A 16,036-nucleotide genomic window follows, 5' to 3' on the forward strand; every position below is an offset into this window, starting at 1 on the left:
GCAATAACAAAAGCCAGTGCTGTACTTCATTCCCTGGCTAATTTAGGTTAGGCACATTTGCAAATATAATATTAGGTAACGTAGTAAGTAATGCAAGTACTGTATGCAGAGGTAATACTAGGGATTTGGAGCCCCTTAAAAAAGATACAACTTTATGCCCCACCTCTTCAATATTGCAAATTGAAAATCCATTTTCTAGGGTCCCTGTCAGCCGTGGGCGCTTATAATTGTTATCACTTTTCTTTTCCTTTAGGCACCACTTTAAATATGTAAAGTATATGATCATTTACTAAAGACACACAAATCTTGTTGGATCAAATTTCCATTTATTTGTCGTCATATTTATTATTTACACATATGCACCCAACTATTTTTCATCCATAATCATATATATATATATAAAATCATACTTTACTCAAAGTAATGTAAGTTAAGTAACAAAAGTTAAGAATATGATGGCTGTGTTTAAACAAATTCTGACTCTGGCCCATTGTAGCTGCCAGTCCACTGAATAAACTGAAGTAACAGTGTGATAAACATACAGTTGCAGGTGTGAATAAAGAAAAACACCATGAAAATATAAATACTTCTATAAGTGTGGATGAACCAATAGTTCTCTGAGAGTATAACTTACTGTTGTACAGTAATGTGGAAAACGAAACAAAATAGGATATAAATAAACATACAGTATGTTGGCCAAATATACACAGGAAATGCAAAAACCAATTGATGACTCATTCTTTGTTGCAGCACCAATGATAGGATTCCCCTGAAGAATCTACCACATATAAGCAAGGCTACACTAATATGAAGCACACTAAATATAACAGTTCATAAATTAAAAGGGACAAACTCAACTTAAGTACTTTTACAGCATAATAAACCTTGATGTAACCGGTACATACACAAAGCCAACAAAGACTAAACTAAAAGCAACCATTCTTGAAAGCAAGGTAGAGGTAGAGCACCATCTGTCAAGATGAGTAGGTCCGACGGTGTAGGACTAAAAATAAAATATAATGATAACAATATCCATATAGCCTTTGAAGGGATATAATACATAACATCCACATGCTATTGCACTCATATAGATCTATAGTTATACAGTGCTCCTATTTAGAGGCCTTGCACACTCCTTCGTTGAGCCTCTGCATAGAATGGTCTGGGTGTGTCTGTGGTAAGGGATGGTGTCTGTAGGGGTTTGATTGGCATAGTGAGGCCCAACCCTGTGATCAGGGGGCTATATGCATCCATACAGCCAACCTGAGCACCATTTGATTAACAGTGAAACAAGCAAAAACATATTTTACACATATTTGATAAATACAGCTGTTCTTATCTGTCGGGTGGTCCATACATATTACAGTGGGTACGGAAAGTTTTCAGACACCTTTAAAACAGCCATTTGTTAAAATCATTTAAGTTCATTTTGTTCCTCATTAATGTACACACAGCACCCCATATTGACAAAAAAAAACGGAATTGTTGACATTTTTGCTGATTTATTAAAAAAGAAAAACTGAAATATCACACAGCCATGAGTATTCAGAACCTTTTTTGTGACACTCATATATTTAACTCGGGTGCTGTCCATTTCTTCTGCTCATCCTTGAGATGGTTCTACACCTTCATTGGAGTCCAGCTGTGTTTGATTACACTGATTGGACTTGATTAGGAAAGCCACCCCCTGTCTATATAAGACTTTACAGCTCACAGTGCATGTCAGATCAAATGAGAATCATGAGGTCAAAGGAACTGCCTGAAGAGCTCAGAGACAGAAATGTGGCAAGGCACAGATCTGGCTAAGGTTACAAAAAAATTCTGCTGCACTTTACGTTTCTAAGAGCACAGTGGCCTCCATAATCCTTAAATGGAAGAGGTTTGGGACGACTGTAAGTCTTCCTAGAGCTGGCCGTCCGGCCAAACTGAGCAATTGGGGGAGAAGAGCCTTGGTAAGAGAGGTAAAGAAGAACCCAAAGAGGCTGTGGCTGAGCTGCAGAGACGCAGTCGGGAGATGGGCAAAAGTTCTAGAAAGTCAACCACCACTGCAGCCCTCCACCAGTCGGGACTTTATGGCAGAGTAGCCTCTCCTCAGTGCAAGACACATGAAAGCCCGTATGGAGTTTGCTAAAAAACACCTGAAGGACTTCAAGATGATGAGAAATAATATTCTCTGGTCTGATGAGACCAAGATTGAAATTGTTGGCCTTAATTCTAAGTGGCATGTGTGGAGAAAACCAGCCACTGCTCATCACCTGTCCAATACAGTCCCAACAGTGAAGCATGGTGGTGGCAGCATCATGCTGTGAGGGTGTTTTTCAGCTGCAGGGACAGGACGACTGGTTGCATTCGAAGGAAATATGAATGCGGCCAAGTACAGGGATAGCCTGGACGAAAACCTTCTCCAGAGTGCTCAGAACTTCAGACTGGGCCGAACGTCCACCTTCAAACAAGACAATGACCCTAGGCACACAGCTAAAATACCGAAGGAGTGGCTTCAGAACAACTCCGTGACTGTTCTTGAATGGCCTAGCCAGAGCCTTGATTTAAACCCAATTGAGCATCTCTGGAAAGACCTGAAAATGGCTGCCCACCAATGTTCACCATCCAACCTGACAGAACTAGAGAGGAACTGCAAGGAGGAATGGCAGACCATCCCCAAATCCAGGTGTTGCATTATTCCCATGCTCTTATTAGCTCAAAAGGGTGCTTCTACTAAATACTGAGCAAAGGGTCTAAATACTTATGACTGTGTGATATTTCAGTTTTTCTTTTTTAATAAATCTGCAGAAATTTCAACAATTCAATGTTTTTTTTCTGTCAATATAGAGTGCTGTGTGTATATTAATGTGGAAAAAATTAACTTAAATGATTTTCGCAAATGGCTGCAATATAAAAGAGTGAACATTTTAAGGGGGTCTGAATACCTTCCGTACCCACTGTAAGTGGGTCTATGAAAGTCTGTCACTAGCCAGATATAGACAGATTATTTTCCTCATACAATCTTTTGCGTACAACATTTGGTAGACAACCAACCAATCAAGGAGTTTAATGTGATAGGGCAGAGGCAATTTTAGCTTCAAAGGAAGCAGACAGGACCAACTTCAAAATGTTGCTGAACATTGCGATGTGGTGCGGGAATTTCCTCTATGTCTACAATAGGTAGTTGGTGACTCTCCTGAGTATGGAAGAAGAAATGTGACTGATGCCAGCTGCCATCTTGGATCTGAAACACAATAGATGGAGGAGAGAAGAGAAAACAATGGACTCATAATTGAAATATGGTGAATCCCCGCTATTCATGGGGGATTGCTCTGCCCAAATAGCAAAGGTTTGTAAGCATAGCTCAAAAAGTGTTTTGTAGATTTATTTTTTGTAGTATTGTTTCTTGGCGATATTTTGAAGTCATTTTAAATGGTTCCACATTGGGATGGTGAACGACTGGTTAGCACATCTGCCTCGCAGTTCTGAGGTCCTGGGTTCAAATCCAGCCTCCCCTGTGTAGAGTTTGCATGTTCTCCCCGTGCCTGCAAGGGGTTTCTCCGGGTGCGCCGGTTTCCTCCCAGATTCCAAAAAACATGCATGGTAGGTTAACTGAAAACTCTAATTTGCCAGTAGGTATGAATCTGAGTACGAGTGGTTGCTTATCTATACTGTTTGTGCCCTGTGATTGGCTGGCGACCGGTTCAGGGTGTACCTCCCCTCTCTAGTCAGATGGGATAGGCTCCAGCATGCCTGCAACCCTAGTGAGGATAAGTGGTGTAGAAAATGGATGGATGGATGGATTTTTTTCTTTTAAGCATTATTATTAATGTGTGCAATTGCAATGCCTTGATTTTTGTGAGCTTAGTACAGATTTGCAGAAAACAACTATGTTTATCAATTTGAACATTATATATCTTGTCTTTGTAGTGTTTTCAATTCAATATAAGTTGAAAACGATATTTTACACGTCCCATCTTCATTGGAATTGGATTAGTCCAAAATACTGCATTTATCAGCATAAAGGGGTACAAAATCTAAAACTCAAGAGAAAAACAGGACAGAGGCAGTCCTACCTTGCACCCATCTTGTAGCACATATGGTTCAAGTAGTGTGTCGGTCTCAAATATTTGATTGTTCCAGCCTCGAAACCGAAGATTGCTGCTCTCTTTTTGTATGTGGCCAGGAGAGCTGAAGCCGTCAGCGGTGGTGTTGGAATGATCCGTTAAGCAATGGAGTGCAATGCTATGGCTGGCCTCGGTACTCAGTAACTGAAGAAACTTCATTTGGACTTTCCCTACACCAAACACCATCTGCAGGGTTGAAGCACAGACAGAGGTGCCATCAATATGTCATAACTACATTCGGGCAAAAGTGGCTGTTTGAGAATTACCTCTGTTTGAGAGCTGCATGGAGACTGTTCATATAAACAGAAACTTTTCATCAGAAATGTTTCTTTACTGTTTTATTGCACCTTGCATCTTAAGTTGAGGTTTAATAATAACAATTAGAATAGTATAATTTTACGTATGTACACCGATACAGTATTAATCTTATCCTTACCAGGGTGACTGTGTGAAATTATTTTTGGTACCTTCAATCCTGTCCCTTAAATGTCAGGTTATCATTATTTTATAATTTTAAGACACTCCCTAAACTGCGGGGTTGGATCATGTTGCTCAGAGGTGCAGTTAAGTTTAAGTGGAACAAAAAAAAGGTAGCTGAAGGCAGGCTATTCAATTTCTCAAAAAGCTAGCAAAATTCTAATGTAACCTCATTTCATTCCCACTGCCCCATCCACTTCACGTGCCTGATAAAGAAACGCCCCCAACTCACTCAATGTTCTTTGAATTTTGGGACTATGACAGGAAACTCTCGGGTTTATCCTGGAGGTCCCTAGCGAAACCTGGCACTCTTGAATGAAAATGAACTTTCGTTCGAAAACTGTTCTTTGATGCCAGAATGCGCGCGTTCTCAAATATGTTCTTCGGGCAGAAATGAACTAAATTCAGTTCACGTTCGTACAAAATACAAACTAGTTCATGAACTTTCGTTCATTGAACTCATTCAGGTACAACACTGCTGATGACCTCATATTGAGGAAGAGTTAGTAGAGGAACACTTAGGATTTATTTACTAATGAACATTTTCAGTACGTATAGTAGGGGTCTGTAGACTTTTTACATTTATTGTATATGTCCAGCGGCACGGTGGATGACTGTTTAGAGCATCTGCCTCACAGTTCTGAGGAGTGGGGTTCAATCCCCGGCCCCGCCTGTGTGGAGTTTGCATGTTCTCGCCGTGCCTACATGGGTTTTCTCCGGGCACTCCGGTTTCCTCCCACATCCCAAAAACATGCATGGTAGGTTAATTGACAACTCTAAATTGCCCGTAGGTGTGAATGTGAGTGCGACTGGTTGTTTGTTTGTATGTGCCCTGCGATTGGCTGGCAACCAGTTCAGGGTGCACCCCCCCTCCTGCCCGATGATAGCTGGGATAGGCTCCAGCACACCCGCGACCCTAGTGAGGAGAAGCGGTTCAGAAAATGGATGGATGGATGGATGGATATGTCCACTATATAGTGGTACATCTCCAGTACAAGGGACAACTTGCTAGTCAATGTAGTTGGATTTTAGAACTATAAATAGATTAATTGATGAAAGTTTACGCCCCTAATCTCAAAGGACCTCCAAAATGCTGTGAACATTGGCACTTTTTCCATAGTTGTGGACTTAAAAACAATGTCTGCAGAAAAAAAAATCCCTCCAAATTAGACTCAGTCATAATTTTAGGCTTGTTTTCTGATGACATATTTGATTTTCAGACAGATTTTTTGGCCTGCCCACATTGTGGTTGAAAACAACACGTCAGCTAAACGTTAAAGTACTACGTGTTCTGCAGTGTAATTGATGCCCATATTGAAAGTCTGGATGTTTTTTTTTAGACAATAACGAGTGAAAATCGGGAAGTTTGACATTTGAATAAGCTTGTTTTGTTCAAATCGATTGCTGTAATGCATCGTTGCAGAAGGAAGGCAACGCATGAGGTAAGTGTGTTTACATTCATTTCCACCTATACTGTATACGCAGGTTTAATCAATATATTGATTGCATCGCTCACCTTTGAAAAAGAGTTTGGAAGATGACACACAAAGACATGGTGGTATATCGATTTTGGAAATGAAAAAGGGGCATTCCCAGGGCAATTAGTTATTTACTGATTGCTCCAAAATTGATTGATAATGTTGGAAATTAACTGCCATTTTTATTTATTTTTTTTAACAAAAATTACATCAAAATAATTTGTTAGGATTAGTTAGTTAACGTTAAAGGTCCTTCAAGGTTTAATACATGCATATATTTCAACGTTACCTTATTAGTGGCCAGTGGATGTAAACAGGTCTGACCACCTGCAGTGAAGTTGCAAAAGACCTGGAAAGCATCTGAAGTGCAGCCAAGGTTTGGATCAATCCAGAACCAACCTTGAGATTGTGAGAGTGAGAGAGAGAGAAAGAGAGAGAGAGAGGGGGGGGGGGGGGGAGAGCAAGAGAGAGAGAGAGAGATTGAAAAGTAAGCTTGAGGTTTAAGTTAAAGATTGCTCAAATAAACAATCTACCAATCTGCTCTCACCATCTTTTAGCTTGTGATGACAGTCCAGCAGGTCTTTACAGACGCGAGTGGGGTTCTCTCTGGTTCCCAGAGGCTTTTTGATGCTCTCAATAATGCTGCTCAGGTGATGCAAAGTCTTAAAAATCGCAGAATTCTGGTCTGGCAGGTTCTCCTCAGTGTCTTGAAAATTCTGCTCATAACAGCAATGTCAAGAAAAAACATTTTGTAATATGTAACTACATAATTTATCTACTGTATGTTTGCATTAGATTTAAGCATGTTCATGTATTAATACAGGCTCTTTGCTGTCCTTTGCTACCCTGCATGCAACCTTTACTGAATGAATTAAATACTTCACCTCTTTTCCGAGGGCTGCTTTAGAGTCAGACATGCTGTCGAATTCTGAATCATCATATAGTAGTTGCCTCTGTGGGATCAAGATCATGATTAATTTTGTTATTAAATGAAAATGTATTGACATATTTCTGCAAATATTGGGAAAATAAGCCACTTAATATAGTTATAATTTACTGGGGTATAAAGCACCTGAATATGTGAATAATGAAATGACAGCAGTAAAAGGCATCAATAAACCATATTATTGGGTCCTGTCGAGCATTCCACCAGGTATTGTACAATGTTAAAAAAAAAGAAAGAAAAAGATCCATATCAGATCTCTTGTCTTCCACATACGAACAGGTGAGTCAGTCAGTATCACAGAAGCAGTAAAATTAAGCCGCTGATGAAAAATAAGCAGGCTTCATTTTTCATATCTTCTAACCATTTGTTGACATACTGTATATTCAGTAAAATACATTTGTGTTAAGAGAGCATCCATGGGTTTTATAACATCCTGCGATAGCTCTGCAGTCCAGAAACTAGTTTTTAATGTTATCTAGTACTATATAAAGTATAAAGGTTTAGATATTTTTTTATTTGTATTTATTTTTGTTTTTGTGGGGGGAGGTTTACTTCTGGTGTTTGATTTTCTTATCTTACTTACTGTAGGACCTGGAGCACCAGGGGGGCCCTATGGGAGAAAGAAACATGAAAAAATTAGCATGTGGGTCTACAGCAATACTAGAAGAAGATATGCACACAAGGAGAGACTTTCTATGGATTGGTGGCTGTCAATGTAAAAGAGTGGTATAGTATTCTATAAGTTTTCCAATGAGTAGTAAAGTTCGCTTTGGTACAAATTTGTTGCCGTTTCCACCTTTCTGTTTGGGTACCAACCACAGTGGTGCGTATGACACGTAGGATAGAGCAACATAGCAGTCTGTTGAGAGACAGAGATCTGACGACAAATAATTATCACTTTAAACTGTTCTTGTAAAATATCTTGATGCCAAGAAGAAGAAACATTAACTATGGCACTACATATTTCCATTGTTGCGCTTCGTTTACTGTGTCAAGTTATTCTTTGTTAAATTCACAGGGTTACCTGATGTCAGGCTGATATATTTACTCTATTCATGCAGCTGACAGCCCTTGACATCAAGCCAACACACAACATAAGATTCCATTTACTAGCTTATTTGAAATATACCATCTGGTAGAAATACTTCTTCCATTTGAATTATAGATAATAGGTAATTAAATATTGTAGGGGGGAAAAAGTAGAGCATTTGGTTTGCACTGTAACTTCACAGAAAATAGGTTTGCAGTTTAAAATCTCTGTGTGGAGTTTGCATGTTCTCTTTCCATGTGCAGTATGTTAGGTTCATCGAAGACAAAAATTCCTATCAGTGTGAATGTGTAGTGAATGATTGGCTGTCTCTATGTGTCAGTCCTGTGATTAACTGGTGATTTGTCCTTGTTCAGCTCGAATAGGCAACAGCTCCGCTTTTATCTTGGATACAACAAGCGGTATATACAAAGGGCAGATGGACTTGAAATAAAGAGTTAACTGAAACTGTGTTTCATCAAGTTTCCGTCACACAAACGAAAAATCTGTTAACATGAAACAAAACCAACTTACTCTGGGTCCTGCACTTCCATGTGGTCCTTGGGGGCCCTGAAAACATGGGAAATTGTTGTGAAAATGTTACAAAATTGTGGAAAAAAAGTTAAAACCACCACTCCACTAAATAAATACAACAAGTTTGTTGTGAAGAAAAGTCAAGTGTAAAGCCAAAATGTATCTTCGAAGTCTCTATAAGGCCGTGACAAAAACCAGTGGGATTTTTTTGTGGAAGTGAGTATAGATTCTCAGTCATCCAGGTTAAATCGAGGCAACCAAAATTGTTCTTGACTGACAGAAGGAGGAGACACATATTAGTAAGGTTCTTACTAACTGTGGCTATCCAAAGTGGGCTTTTATCAACAGCACCAGGAGAAGACTGGACACTACACCCGAGCCTGAAAACAGAAACAGGAGGCGGAATGTGGCGGTCCCCGACATGGCTGGTTTGTCAAAGAAACTCAAACACAACATACTAACCCAACTAACACCCTCAGAAAAAAAGCTGCTTCACCCCATAAAAGCTGAAAAACAAACTGATGTGGTGCTTATGCAGTTCAGTGGAGTGAGGAGTACAATGACCACTACATTGGGAAAACTAAACAGCTGTTATATAGGCACAGGGCACAATATTGACGAGCAGCTTCTTCGGGTGCAGAGTCAGCGGTTCATTGACATCTCATCCATCCATTTTCAATAGCGCTCATCCTATTCAGGGTCACGGGATGCTGGAGCCTATCCCAGCTGACTTTGGGCAAAAGGCGGACTAACTCCTGAACTGGTCGCCAGTCAGTCGCAGGGCACATATAGAGACAACAACCATTGGCACTCACATTCACACCGTCACTGAGTGGGAACTGAACTTATACCAACTGCACTGAAGTCAGGCAAATGTACCACTACAACATCAGTGACTCATTGGTATCTCAAGAAGAGACATTCCTTCCAGGACATTCATTAATCTTCCGTACCGCTAATCCTCACTAGGGTCATGGGTGTGCTGGAGCCTATTCCAGGTAACTCTGGGCGAGAGGCGGGGTACACCCTCAACTGGTCACCCGCCAATCGCAGCGCACACGTAAACAAACAGCCATTCACAGTCACACCTACGAGCAATTTGGAGTTGTCAATTAACCTACCAATGAATGTTTTTGGGATGTGGGAGGAAACCGCAGGTCCCGGAGAAAACCCACGCAGGCACGAGAGAACATGCAAACTCCACACAGGCGTGGCGGGATTTGAACTCGGGTCCTCAGAACTGTGAGGCAGACGTGCTAACGAGTCGCCTACACTGCCGCCCCCTTCCAGGACAATGACACCCAAATTTTGGATGGAGGACTGCTGGTTTGAAAGAGGTGAAAAAGAAGCCTTTTATGGCCCTTTTCACACATAAATGGAGCCGTTCTATTCTTTTCATTTTTTAAATCGTTTCAAGAAATGTGGTGTCCATATGAAAATGCTGAAATGCTGTCGTATATATGGCCAGCCTGAGTGGTGCTGTAATGCTGCCAGTAGAAGTCATCAAAAACAGACAAAGCCTGTGCGATGGATGTAAACAAAATCACAGCAATGGCAGGGAATGTGAAGTAAGCCAGAAAGAGATGTGTAGACTGACGACGAGATAGAACTTCTGCATACATAGGATGACTTCCCACCTAAAAAATTTGAACTGAAAAAGCATTTTGGCTTAAAGGTGAAACGTCTCCAACAAACAAGACCAAATCCAGTTGCCTCGATTCTACCTTTGTGGATTGTGATATGTAGGATATTTTTGTCTCAAAAGTATTTTTTGTCAAAATGGCTGTCTGTTGTCATACTAGAGCGGCTTCCAACTACCGGAGACAAATTCCTTGTGTGTTTTTGACATGCCAAATAAAGATCATTCCGATTCTGATTCATTGTGGCCAGAGGAGGTTGAATTTAAATGTTGATGAGTAAAAAATTTAACACCATCAGGCACAGATATACTGTATACAATGATTTCAAAGTATGGTGTTATATGACATACAATGTATTCTGAAGGACCTGTGCCCTGGGTAATATGAATATGCAGACACACAGTGGTTTGTCATGCTAACAATTTGACGAGGCATTTCATCCAAACAAACTCCCGTCAACACCAACTTCTTTCACAATGACTGCGGATAAAATAGATTAAAACTACCACTGTAGTCCAGCCTGCATTCATCCAAAATTCAACTTAGAGCCGCAAGCTGCTTTGAGGTGGCGCCATGAATGGAGCCAGGAGTGATTTTTCAAAGAGGAATCTGCTGACATCAAGTTTGATGTCTCAGGTGAGTGTAATCATGATATCATCACATATGGTATCAGTTGTAATTTAGTGTTTCACCTTTAGAAGTTTTTGACTTATTGATTACAGGTTGGACTGAGATCTTACCATTTCACCGCTGCTTCCTCTTGGACCTCGTGGCCCCTGTAGAAATGGCCAAAAAAAACAAAAAGCATTGTGTTTCATTCATACATAATTTAAACATAAAATCCATCTGCTAGAACATAATAAACTTGTTTTAGTAAATTAAAAAAAACCTACAGGTTTTCCCATAGGCCCCGTCTTTCCTTCAGGCCCCACTGGTCCAGTGAATCCCTGAAACAAACTTTATTTTTAAGCATGGCTTACTTGTATCTCTTTTTGTGAAATGAAAGTTACAGAAACTGGTAAGGGAATTTTCCCAATACTGTACTTTTGACTACATCATTGGGTTTCTCAATGCAGAGTGGGATCTATGAACACTATACTCTGCATCCAGTAGCCCTTATTGTGAGTGAATATGTCTGTCAAATCTTGGTTTGAGTTTCATATTATTTGGACAAAACTTACCAGATGACCCATGGGGCCCTTGGGACCAAGGACACCTTTCAATCCCACATCACCATTTGGACCCTAAGGTAAAAGAGAATATTTAATTTCATATATGTCACTATATAGATAATAATTGTGTAGTCTGATCAATTTTACCATATCTTTTGTACTTTCATGGTTAAGCAGATTACCATTACTATTGTGCTCACCTTTGGACCTGGAAAGCCCTGCAAACCAAGCATCCCTCGATGACCTGGTTCCCCCTGGCAAAAGAACATTCATAATATTATTAATGAGGTGTTTTACCCATTCGAAAAATGAGCGTACAAATCAGAGAGCATACTGTATATAGTGTGTATACTGTATGATCAGAAATCTTTTTTTTTCTTCCTTTTTTTTTTTTAAACAAGGACACCGCCAACCCGGAAGAAACAGTATGTTGTCCTTTAAACAATCCTGCTGCATTTCAAAAGGAATAGGGCACATGCAAAATGGTTAACGTCTGGATCAACAGTAGGACCAACCCACGTTCACGCGAGCACTCACGCACACACACACACACACTCGTATAGGCATTCAGTGTCTGCACCCAACTCTGTCTGAGGTCTGTCTGTCATCCAGGGTGGCAGCCACAATGTTTATACAGCCAGTCATCCACATCCTCCAGACAGATCCACTTTCGGGCCAACAACTTTGGCCAAGCAACTCACTAAATGGTGTAAAAGGATCTGACCCAAGGGTTGAAGTCTGCTCTCTGTTACATGAACATCAATGGAGAAAATGAGGGACGGGAGAGGACTGCAAAGGACTGAATGTTGTTTTTTTTCTTGGGAAGTTACATAAGTGAAGTGGAGCACCTTTTTTCGGGTCTCTGGAGTGTGAGGATCTTACATAACTTGGCCTTAGCACGAGAAATGTTTCCATCTGAGGTCTTCTCCAGATAATTCTTTGACTCCATTTAGGATGGAAAAGTCTTAACCACATTTCTTGCCCAACTGTTATCTGAGCCCCAAAAGTTATATTTATATATTTATAGAGGACTTTAACACAATATGGGAGAAAAACATTTGAAAGGTTAGCACCAATTTAGAATATGCAATGTAGTAAAAAATAACAATGTTTTTGTTACTTATTCAGTGTGCCAACTCATTGAAAAATAAAGGTAAACATGCTTATCCTTCGTTTGGAATACCTGACAGTATAATTACACCTAGCCTCAAAACAGGAAAAACTTATTTTCATCTGCTCGTCTCTATTATTATGTTAATGTGATGAATCAAACGACCATGTGTTGTACATTTAACATTTAACGTATTTTATGATTGTAATGGTTGAATTTCCATTAGTATCAATTATGGGTAATTTAACTTTAGAGGTTCAATTGTATTTAAGACCGACTTTTGCTTTAACCTAACTAATGTGTCAAAGTACTCACTGGTTGCCCTTTGGTTCCTGTCTCACCCTTCATGCCCTGGTCACCGGTAGCCCCCTCCATCCCTCTGATCCCTGACAATCCCCGATCTCCTGGCAGGCCAATCTCACCCTGGACCACCAAAAGAATTGGCAAAGTCAGCAAAATGTAGTGCACATTTTTTCTTAACGCATGTTGTAGATTATCACAATATATTGGATCCAATATTTATGCTGTCATTTTCACCTTCTGACCAGGTGGTCCGAGTTCTCCAGGTGGTCCTGGGAGTCCAACACTGCCCCGAGTACCTGGACGTCCAGCAGTACCCACCGGTCCCGCCAAGCCTCGCTGGCCCTGAAAGCAGCCCACAGTAGGTGAAATTTGAATTTGAACACCACCAAGTCCTAAATAAAATATAGACTAATGAGAGGAATTCATACAGAATGCAAGTATTGAAAAAAAATTTAGATTTTTTATGCTAAGTAGATAATTACCAAATAAGGTAGCAGTTAAAAATTGGATGTTATTTTTTTTTTTTTTAATATTTAGCATACTACAGTCGAATACAGTTTCTCCATACAGTATGTGCATGGCTCTAAACCACAGAGTTGATGCCTGCTGGCCTCCCCAGTCATAATAGTTCTTGACAATAGGCCGAACTGTAAAACGGACTGCCTGTCACAGAGTTGCTTTCTCACGCTGCAGACCAAAGCGGTTTCCATCAGCAGTGTGGTGAGGCAGAATGGAGAGAGTGATATTGGAATAACAGATTGAGTGGGCCGTTGCATATGGCTTATGTTCCTCGAGCAACTTGATGGAAGTGGATAAGCCCGATTAAACCTGCTTGGAATTTGTAAGGTGAACCCCAAAGGTGCATGCTCTGACAAACTCTTGCAAAAGAAATAGACACGGTTTCTCATCTCAATTAGAGAATGTGATTTAATTAAAACTGACCAAGGTCCTCACAGGAATGCATGCTTAGGACAGAAGCTATTTCAAGCAGGAGTACTAATAAAGGCATTGTGAAAGACAGTAAACCCTGCCAAATACATATACTGTATTTAAGCTATATTTTCCCTCAATGCCCCTGCAGGCAGTTATGCAACATGCACAAACTTACACAATACATGAGAAACAATATTAACCTTTTCAACACAAAATCCAAAGAAGACCTTGGGTTTCCCAGAATCCAAAACTTATTGTAACCCATCCATCCATTTTCCATACCGCTTCTCCTCACTAGGTTCGCGGGCGTGCTGGAGCCTATCCCAGCTATCTTCAGGCGACAGGCGGGGTACACCCTGAATTGGTCGCCAGCCAATCGCAGGGCACATACAAACAAACAACCATTCACACTCACATTCACACCTACGGGCAATTTAGAGTCATCAATCAACCTACCATGCATGTTTTTTGGATGTGGGAGGAAACCGGAGTACCTGGAGAAAACCCACGCAGGCATGGGGAGAACATGAAAACTCCACACAGGCGGGGCCGGGATTTGAACCCCGGTCCTCAGAACTGTGAGGCGGATGTTCTAACCAGTCTCCCACCGTTCCCCAAAACTTACTGTAATGAATATAATTACAGTATATAAACCTAAATTGGCATTTGCATTATATGAATGTATAATACACAAGTATATAGAAACCAACACACATGAACAAAACAATCAAATCAAATTGCCAAGAAAGGGTGTGGTTGTTAAACATAAAAGGGTCGTCTAGGCTCTTGGGTAACGGACTCTCGTGACGAGGTTGCTAAATATACAGTAATTGTATGAATGAGTTGTGTATAAATTTGAAGCCACAATTTTTAAGATGGAGTCTACCTGTAATGTACCCAACTAGCTTGCCAGGTTACATAACTACATATTTTGTCTTTTAAATAACTGTATTTTGCTGTATTGTACTAAACTGTACCAAAACAACAAGCCTCAATCAAAAATACCGTACTGCTGGCAAACAACCATTCCAATGTGGATACTGCTGCTACCTGTAATTACTTATCAAACACAGGAGAACCACTCCAAACCCATCAATTAAATAAATATCATCCTTTAGCGAAGCACCTATAGCCAACTGGGAAAAAAAGAAGAGTAAAACGGTGTGGGATTGATAATGCAAAACTGATAGATTTTCAGGGAATAATGCCACCGAGATAATGCTGTGATTTCTGTAGGCATCCAAAACATCCCAAAATACTGGTGAATGAAATGATTGTCCTTCTCACAATATAAGTGTATTATGCAATGTTTTGTGCAAAGGAGTTACAGCATAAATAATACTTAGCAATTGTCAGAAAGTTATTGGCAATCTCATAGCTAGAAGAGTACAGTATCCAAGCATGAAATCCATGTAAGTAGCCAATCAAACTAAACAAGCCATTTAACAACAACATAGATGGCCAGAACTGAAGACCATCTTCAGTATCGAGATGCAGCTAAATCTCTCTCTCAATCTGTGTTTAGGACATACTTGTCATTTGGGTGTCCAAACTTGTAGTATATCAAACAAGCAAGAAACAATCAATCAAAGCATATGTGAAACAATACTACATACACAGTAGCTCACAAAAGTGAGTACAACCGTCAATTTTCTGTAAAATTTTCATTTATATCTTTTCATGGGACAACACGGAGGAAATGACACATTGCTACATAGTGAAGTAGTCAGTGTACAGCATGTACTGTATAAATTTAGTCTCAACTCAAGATACCTCAACACATGGCCATTAATGTCTGAAGCGCTGGCAACAAAAGTGAGTACATTTTGTAACATTTTGTTGTACCCTATTATTTTCCAGCACTTGCGCACGGACTTCACCAGAGCTTAACAGATTGCTACTGGAATCCGATTCCACTACTCCATTCCGACATCATGGAGCTGGTGGATTTTGGAGACCTCTAGCCCCTTCTTAATGGTGGCCACACAAAATATTTGGACAGTCGCATAATGGGGTGTACTCACTTTTGTTGTAAATATAAACTATTGTAAATTTAATTTGGATCATAATTTAAGTAGAAAGAAAAGTTGTGGTATTAACCTGTGGCCCATCCATCTGGCAATCGCGCCACTTCCTTGTTACTGTATATACGTACCTGATTGGCTCCGTAACTCGTGTGACCATGTGACCACATCACAAAAAAATACAAAATACTGCGAGTTTGGATGCGGAAATAATGTGGACAAAATGCTGGCTGCTCGGGATTCGTCAACTGGGTTACATCAGGGGCACGTGTTATTCGGCTG

At 40.2% G+C, this 16,036-nt stretch overlaps 1 protein-coding gene across 2 annotated transcripts in view; it reads right to left on the minus strand.

The window, feature by feature from the left end:
* Positions 1-306: 306 nt before the first annotated feature.
* LOC133480749 (collagen alpha-1(XXIV) chain-like) overlaps positions 307-16,036 on the minus strand; it is a 147,856-nt gene continuing 132,126 nt past the window's right edge. For both annotated transcript variants that reach the window (XM_061779308.1, XM_061779309.1), the window contains exons 48-60: positions 13,032-13,139; positions 12,810-12,917; positions 11,584-11,637; positions 11,393-11,455; positions 11,105-11,158; positions 10,952-10,987; positions 8,572-8,607; positions 7,594-7,620; positions 6,949-7,017; positions 6,612-6,780; positions 6,354-6,463; positions 4,059-4,295; positions 307-3,226 (exon numbers count right to left, since the gene is read on the minus strand). In XM_061779308.1, the coding sequence (XP_061635292.1) occupies positions 3,080-3,226; positions 4,059-4,295; positions 6,354-6,463; positions 6,612-6,780; positions 6,949-7,017; positions 7,594-7,620; positions 8,572-8,607; positions 10,952-10,987; positions 11,105-11,158; positions 11,393-11,455; positions 11,584-11,637; positions 12,810-12,917; positions 13,032-13,139 (1,218 nt within the window). In that variant the 3' untranslated portion in view covers positions 307-3,079. The remainder of the gene's footprint in view (positions 3,227-4,058; positions 4,296-6,353; positions 6,464-6,611; positions 6,781-6,948; positions 7,018-7,593; positions 7,621-8,571; positions 8,608-10,951; positions 10,988-11,104; positions 11,159-11,392; positions 11,456-11,583; positions 11,638-12,809; positions 12,918-13,031; positions 13,140-16,036) is intronic.

This window comes from Phyllopteryx taeniolatus, chromosome 7, assembly GCF_024500385.1.
Source record: "Phyllopteryx taeniolatus isolate TA_2022b chromosome 7, UOR_Ptae_1.2, whole genome shotgun sequence".
Lineage (NCBI taxonomy): Eukaryota > Metazoa > Chordata > Actinopteri > Syngnathiformes > Syngnathidae > Phyllopteryx > Phyllopteryx taeniolatus.